Raw genomic sequence first — 7,874 nt, 5'->3', positions numbered from 1 at the left:
TTTTTCAAGTATTTATTAACTTTTTTTAATTGTTACATCTCAATCACACCTTTAATATCCACATTTTAGAGAATCCATTCCCTACACTAGATAGGACGCACTTGTTAACATTTTTCATTCGCTTTTAAACTTTGTTAAATTGCCTAAAAACACTTGTTAATATTTACATTTTTTTTAATTTGATGTCCCTTCATGAAAAAAAATATCTCGAACAATGAGAATAGTTTTTGTTGCTTCCATCCATACTATACCAAGGAGTACAGTTTAAGTTAGAAATGCTTGCCATGTCATCTAAAGAGTTCAAATTAGTGTACTTTGTGATCTTAAACATACGTCACCTAATCACATTCTCTCCCTTCTATGATCTATCTATCTATCTATATCTATATATATCTCTCTTTTCACTCTCTCTCTCATTTTCTCATCACAATAACACAACTCCACTGTCCCAAAACCAAAATAAAACCTCACCTTTTCTTCCATCAACATTGTCAAATTATTCTCAAACAACACATACCAAAAATGGGTACCCGAAAAACTCACTCTACTTCAAAACTCTTACTCATCTTCTTCTTCACCATTTTCACTTTTTCCCTTCACAATTCCCATGCAATTGAAAATCCAATAAAAACCATCGTCATTTTAGTAATGGAAAACCGTTCATTCGACCACATGCTTGGTTGGATGAAGAAACTAAACCCAAACATAAACGGTGTAACCGGGTTAGAATCAGCTCAATTATCAGTAACCGACCCGAATTCAAAACGAATATTCTTCAAGAACGAAGCGAAGTATGTGGATCCTGATCCGGGTCACTCGTTTCAAGCAATAAGGGAACAAATATTCGGGTCGGAGGACACGTCACTTGACCCGGCTCCGATGAATGGATTTGCTCAACAAGCTTATTCAATGGATAATACGACCAAAATGTCTCAGGAAGTGATGAATGGATTTGAACCAGACCATGTTGCTGTTTATAAGACACTTGTTTCTGAGTTTGCTGTTTTTGATAGGTACGACAAAACTATTCATATTCTATAGTTTTTTAATTTTTAAATCATTTTATTTTTTTAAAGAACTTTTAAATCATTTTATTTGGAACCCAAAAACGCTTAGATGAGATGAAACGAGTCTCTTTTAGCTTTAACCAAGATTTTGGGTTCGAATCCAGCCAGCAGCGTTAAGACTCTTAGGAAGAGTTTGCTGCCCACTTAAGCCCCACAATGCTCCCACAATACTCGAGAGATTAATCTCTGCAGTTACGCGCGGACGCCCATTTAAACCCACAATAAATTAATCCCTGCAGTTGCGCGCGGAGTATAACCGGTTTACAACCAAAAAAATCATTTTATTTGGTGGTAGCGTTTTAATTTTAACCTTTTGATTATTATTTTTTAAATGAAAAAAGTTGCTATTTTTTTTTTTGAAAAGGAAAAAAGTTGCTATTGGTTAATTAGTTTTGACTGGCTTAAATTTATTAAAGATATTTTTATTTGAATCTAATTATACTAATGGACTTTTTTTTGAAAAAAAAAAATTGAAAATTACACTACTGGTCTCGTGACTACCAAAAAAGATACTGTTGCCACGTTCACACAGCCACACATATTACTTTTTTGTTTGAAGGTACTTTATATAAAGATTTAAAATAAGAAACAATAGATAGATTTTATGTTTAAAAAGATACTTTCTTAAAAAATAATGTACAAAATGATATATATATATATTTTTTACGTTTTTATGTGTCGAAAACACAACGTTAAGATAAAATTTTCTCTTTAAATTTCTTGAAAACAATTTTAAATCAAAAATGTTAATATATTAATTGTTCTATTAATATTTTCTTTTCATTTTTTTTTACCAAAATTCAATGTTTGAACTTTTAATTCTTTACGTCAATAAAGTGAGCTACCTATCCCATATGTTTAAAGAAAATAGTTAAGAGTATAAGTTAAGAAATTAAATATCGTAATGTTAAAAAAAATTAAATATAAAAATATGACTTTAGAAGCCGTATACTAAATTCTTCAAAAGTTTCAATAATATTTTAATATTACATATTATTTTTAAATTCGTTAATTGCGATTTTATGGAACAATTATCAACAATTTTATTTAGATTAGATTAGTGGTACTACTAAGTTCACCAGAAAAGATGAGTGGTACTAAAAAGTTGGTTAGAGGTGGAGTTAGTATATTTTATAGAGGAGGAATTCTTTTGCAAGAAAGTCCAAATATATTAAAATTATATCAATAAAAATTACAAATAGCAGAGGGTTAAAAAAGGTATGATATTGTAGATTGGATAAGTGTTGCTACTAAGATAATACTCCCTCCGTCTCACAATAATTGTCACTTTACCATTTTTTCTTTTTCTCAAAATAATTGCCACTTTAGAATACCAATGCAGCATTTATTATTTTTTTCCATTAATATACCCTTATTTATTGAATTTCATCCAACTTAACTACTCCACTAACTACAATTAATAAGGGTGTTTTAGTAAATGACACTAATTTTACTATCAAAATCAACCCAACTAATCATTTCTTTAATAACCGTGCACAAACCTTAAACGACTATAATTTAGAGACGGAGGGAGTAATAATTCAAGTTTTTTAGAAGTATAATAATTCAATTAGGGGTTGCTTGAAAGACTTTATAATATGTTAGCAAAACGCTTTGTTAACCTTTTTTGCTTTATTCATCAAAAAAAAAAAATCTTTTTTGCTTTATTAACTCTTACAATTGACGAACAAAATACACTTCTTTATGAAACTCACATATCTTGTCGTTTATCAAAAAATCAATTTGAGAATTGAAATGACACGATGCCATAGTTTGCTTGCAATTTTGTTGTTGGTGCATGTTATATGATTTGGAAAAACTTCAAATTGGCTTGTTAATTATACTTTTTTTTTTTTTTTTATCAAATTATACTTTCTATTTAATCACGTGTTTGTCATACATATACTCTTTATAAAAATTATGATAAATTCGTTAACAATAATTCACATTATATTGTTTTGACAAAATAATCCTCATAATATTATTTTATTCACCCTCAATTTTTTTTATTTTAATTATTACCACTCATATACAATATATTAATTAACCATGTAACTCTAACTTTTCATTTTCATTTTTTACACTCAAAACACCAAACAATAGTTTTTTTTTGAAGAAGAACACCAAACAATAGTTATGAGGCATTCGTGAAAAAAAGTTACGAGGCATTAAATTGGTAACAAAATATTGATAAATTGTGATACAAAACTAATTGGAGTATATAGTCATTAATAAACATGTCCTAAAAAATAAAAAATAAAAAAAAGTCATTAGTATATATACATGCCGGCACAAATTAGGAAAAAGAAATACTTCCTCCATATGAGAAATCATGTCACTTTGAAAACAACAAATTTGTGACAAATATGTCACTTTATCAAATCAATAAAATATTAATATTAATGTTGTTTATCCTATATCATCCCTTTAGGCTTTAACACACACATTCATAGGACTCGAACCCGAAAAACAACACCATCTATTGTGACATGAAAGGTTATCATTGATGCACTATCATGAAGAAAAAAAAATCTTGGTATTTCATGTCCTTAATTATCATAACTTTCATATGTTCGTAGGTGGTTTGCTTCCGTGCCAGCTTCCACCCAACCTAATCGACTCTACGTGCACTCGGCAACATCCGGCGGCGCCACCAGTAACGTAGCATCCCTGCTTGCAAAGGGCTACCCACAACAAACTATTTTTGACAGTCTACATGATAATGGATTCGACTTTGGAATATATTACCAAAATATCCCAGCAACATTGTTCTATAGGAACTTAAGGAAGCTAAAGTACGTGCCAAAATTTCACCTATACGACGTGACATTTAAGCCTCATGCCAAGGAAGGAAAGTTACCAAATTATGTTGTGGTGGAGCAGCGGTACACCGACACTAAGTTGTTACCTGCCAATGATGATCACCCGTCGCATGATGTGTATCAAGGACAAATGTTCGTTAAGGAGGTGTACGAGACGCTGAGGGCGAGCCCACAGTGGAACGAAACCCTATTCTTGATTACATACGATGAGCATGGAGGGTTTTTCGATCATGTTGCTACGCCTGTGCGTGGGGTGCCAAGCCCTGATGGGATTGTAGGGCCAGAACCATTTAACTTCACTTTTAATAGGTTGGGAGTGAGGGTTCCTACCATTGCTGTCTCACCTTGGATTGAAAAGGGCACCGGTAAGTCTTTCTTTTTGCATTCAATCTTAAATTAACTCATCACAAAGTAAGTCTAATTCAAATTATTTGTAAAAAACATATAGGCAAAATTCCATAATGTATCGCTTAATTTAATTTTAGAAAACAATTTTTTTTCTTTATATATTGTTCTTTTCAATTTAATCTTTTTTGTTATAAAATATTAACATCATTACTTTTTTTATTAAAAAACCAAAAATACATAAAAAAATTAAAAACACAGAAAAATCATCACAAAATTCATAACTTCATCAAAACACACTGAATTTCATCAGAGCTTCATCTTCTTCATTTTATCTCTCATCAATCAACCTAACACTCCAACAACATAAAAGATCTTCATATTTTTTCAATCCTTCTTTGATTTCTTTTCCAGTTTCTTTTGTTTGGGTACCAAGTTGGAATTTAGTTATGATTGTTTTTTGGTTTTGGTTATGGCTGATTTTGTTGATGAGTGGAAAAAAAAATGATTAAGGTTATGAAGAATAATGGATTTATGGGTTTTTAAGTTTATGGGATTTTTTTCAATGAAATCTGGATTTCTAGCTTTGTATGATGAAGATCTAGGTTTGTTTATGAGTTTGATGAATTCATTAATAAGTTTTTTGAGTATTTGATTTTTTTTGATAAAAAAAGAATAATGATGTTGACACTTTATATAAGGATTAAGTAAAAAAAATAAAGAACGAAAATATTATCTAAAATTAAGTTAAGGAAAAAATTGTGTAATTTTGCTAAAATATAAACGGGGAAAATAAAATATCAAACACTCAAATTATTTTAGTTTTATTGATTTTATTTGGGATTCTATTCTTTATCTGAATATTCTTATCTTATCCCATCATAAAATTGGTTGAGTCGTTTATTCAAGACATATGGATTGCATTCACAATGAATATTATAGATTTTTCTCTTTACAAACTATTAACATATTGGCAGTACCTCTAAAACATTCGTTTTTAACAAGATCATTTATAAAAAATTGAATAATTTTTTAATACTTTTTCCGATCATATTTATAAGAGACATTTAAATCAATAAAAGTTTATGTATCACATCCAATTTTTTAACCAAATATATCAATTTTTGTTGATCTGAATTTCTTTTATAATAAAATGAGAGAGAATATAAAACTATCTATAAGACATTTGTTAACATGAAGAAGAAAAAATACTTGCTAAAAAAAAAAAAGAAGATCTCGACTAATTCTCATCTTCTCACTCACCATTGCACCAAATTGGATTTCACTTCTTTTGGCTTCACACGTAGGGCCTACTCAAATCTAGTTTCACAAAGCTATAAATTAGTGTGACATAGCCTTCTAATTTTCACACTACTTTAAAAATGGACAAATCTATATAACGTATGTAGTGGTGGGAGTGGGACCATATGCTTTTTGGGTTTTAATCTCCGGTTGTCAAATTGCAAAATGTGAAAATGTTGTCATGCACCAGGAAGAAACCGACCATTGATATGTTGCCAGTATTCTTGGGCATATCAGCATAATGTACAATCAAATCAGTTGCTAAATGTGTTACGCAAGACTAATTGTGGGTAGCAATAATTGAGGTGAATTATGAATCTATTGACTTATGTTAGTATGTTATTACGATAATATTTTTAGGTACAAATTAAGATAGGTATGCCGAAGCTGATAGTGTCAATGCGATACAAATGTCTCTTGGATTATTTGGGTTGGTTTCTTATGGTAAATAATATGATCCATTAGTTGGTTTTGTCCTAGATCAAACTTATGGACAATTTTCTACTTGATGGGGAAACTTCTCGGCTGTATCATGTAAGAATTACATCATCAAGATCAATGGGGCAAACTTCTGGTCGAGATTTGGGATAAGAGTCTTCTTTTACCTTTCATATGCTCCGGACTTAGGGTTTTTAATGGGGCAAACCACTAATGAGCAAAATTTTAAGAGTGATGGCAAAGGGAATCTAGCATCTCTATTTATAACTGTGCAACTCTAGGTACCACCCATCATGGACCATAAGTTCGACCTACACTTTGTTTCTACACAAATCATATTAAGTGTCCAAAAGTCAATTATCCACTGATCACTTTCATTGGGGTCTAAGCATCATCAAATAGATCACAACATCAGTCCGTTTATATTAAAATCAAAATCAACAATTGATTGCAGTCCACAAAATATAAGAAATTCTAAAAGTTTTGATTAGATTAAGGGACAAAAAAATTAATAAAAAAACCGAAATCGTATAATTTACCATCTATTAGGTGTCATTTTTTCAGGTCAAAACATTTTTGTTACACGTACTATCAAACTCCCTCATCACTATATTGCTTAATGCATATCTGAAAAAAAAACTATACCTTATTGAAATTATTGAAACGGTTTTGCTGATTTGTTATTGATGCAGTTGTTCATGGGCCAAACGGGTCACCAACTCCTACATCAGAATATGAACACTCATCCATTGCAGCAACGGTTAAAAAGATCTTCAATTTACCTAAATTTCTTACCAAGAGAGATGAATGGGCTGGAACATTTGAAGGTATTGTCCAAACAAGGACAGAGCCCAGAACTGATTGCCCAGGTTAGTTGCTCACTTCTCTGAAGCACGGACACATACACGGACATCGGACACGACACTCACAACAAACACGTTGACACCGATAAAATTTTGAGAAATTGACATAATTCAATGCAATCACAAGTGTCGGTGTCAGACACGACACGTGTCGGACACCTGGACACTCCAAAAGTTTTGCTTCAACAAACATTTAAGATCAATTCTCAAAGCATTAAATAAGTAAATTATATAGCATAACCAATCATGTGTCTGACTTCAGAAGTGGTAATGATGGAATTCAACCGTTTATAATAATTTGACAGTTATAATTAATTGACAGTATACAAGTTGTATCGTATCCGCGTACTCGTATCGTATCGTATCCGCACCCGAATCCGTATCCGGGCTTCATAGATACAAACTCTTTACATTGACTGTATATATGAATTAAATCTTTCTAACAATATCTTTCAAGCATGTTTTGCTCTTCGCTGATTCTTGATATCGGTACTTTGATGCAGAACAGCTTCCAACCCCGATAAAGTTAAGAAAGGGAGAGGCAAATGAAGATGCAAAGCTAAGTGAATTTCAGCAGGAGATGATTCAACTTGCAGCAGTGCTAAAAGGAGACAATATCTTCACTAGTTATCCAAATACTATAGGGAAAGACATGAGTGTTAAGCAAGGAAAATATTACATGGATGAAGCAGTTAAGAGGTTCTTTGAAGCAGGTCGTTATGCAAAGAAAATGGGAGTTGGTGATGAAAATATAGTGAAGATGAAGCCTTCTTTGACTACAAGATCGTCCAAATCTTCAAACACAAAACCATAGGACCAAAATAAAATAAGATTATGTAGCAATAGCATGAAAGGAAATTATAATTGAAATCAATAGTTTTTAATAAAAAAATTATTAAAAATAGGAAAAAGCAATATGCTTTCTTTAAAAAATAATAAGAACTTAAATATATGGTTTCCCTATAGTTATAGTTTATTCTTTCTATATCTTTGTTTCTGAGGTGCAATGGTAGAGATTCCTATTTATTAAGGATTAA

General features: G+C 31.1%; 1 protein-coding gene across 2 annotated transcripts; it reads left to right on the top strand.

Moving 5' to 3' along the window:
- Positions 1–423: 423 nt before the first annotated feature.
- NPC2 (non-specific phospholipase C2) lies at positions 424–7,874 on the top strand. Of its 2 annotated transcripts, none has more exons than XM_085751733.1 (4): positions 424–1,013; positions 3,647–4,254; positions 6,667–6,843; positions 7,346–7,874. In XM_085751733.1, the coding sequence occupies exons 1-4, from the start codon at positions 523–525 to the stop codon at positions 7,384–7,386; spliced, it is 1,317 nt and encodes a 438-aa protein (XP_085607859.1). In that variant the 5' UTR covers positions 424–522; the 3' UTR covers positions 7,387–7,874. The 2 variants fall into 2 exon arrangements, with proteins under 2 accessions (XP_085607859.1, XP_085607858.1); XM_085751732.1 differs by having other exon boundaries at positions 7,341–7,874.

Source organism: Medicago sativa, chromosome 3 (genome assembly GCF_051527215.1).
Source record: "Medicago sativa cultivar Bolivia chromosome 3, Bolivia_mono, whole genome shotgun sequence".
In the NCBI taxonomy this organism is placed as follows: domain Eukaryota; kingdom Viridiplantae; phylum Streptophyta; class Magnoliopsida; order Fabales; family Fabaceae; genus Medicago; species Medicago sativa.
The sequence above is the reverse complement of the archived record's forward strand: the minus strand, read 5'-3'. Positions and strand labels throughout refer to the sequence as shown.

Excerpts from the sequence above, each read along its gene's own strand:
- NPC2 (XM_085751732.1), top strand. The coding sequence starts at position 523 with ATGGGTACCCGAAAAACTCACTCTACTTCAAAACTCTTACTCATCTTC. Across the intron at positions 1,014-3,646 it reads GAGTTTGCTGTTTTTGATAG|GTGGTTTGCTTCCGTGCCAG; the intron begins GTACGACAAAAC and ends ATATGTTCGTAG. Across the intron at positions 4,255-6,666 it reads TTGGATTGAAAAGGGCACCG|TTGTTCATGGGCCAAACGGG; the intron begins GTAAGTCTTTCT and ends TTATTGATGCAG.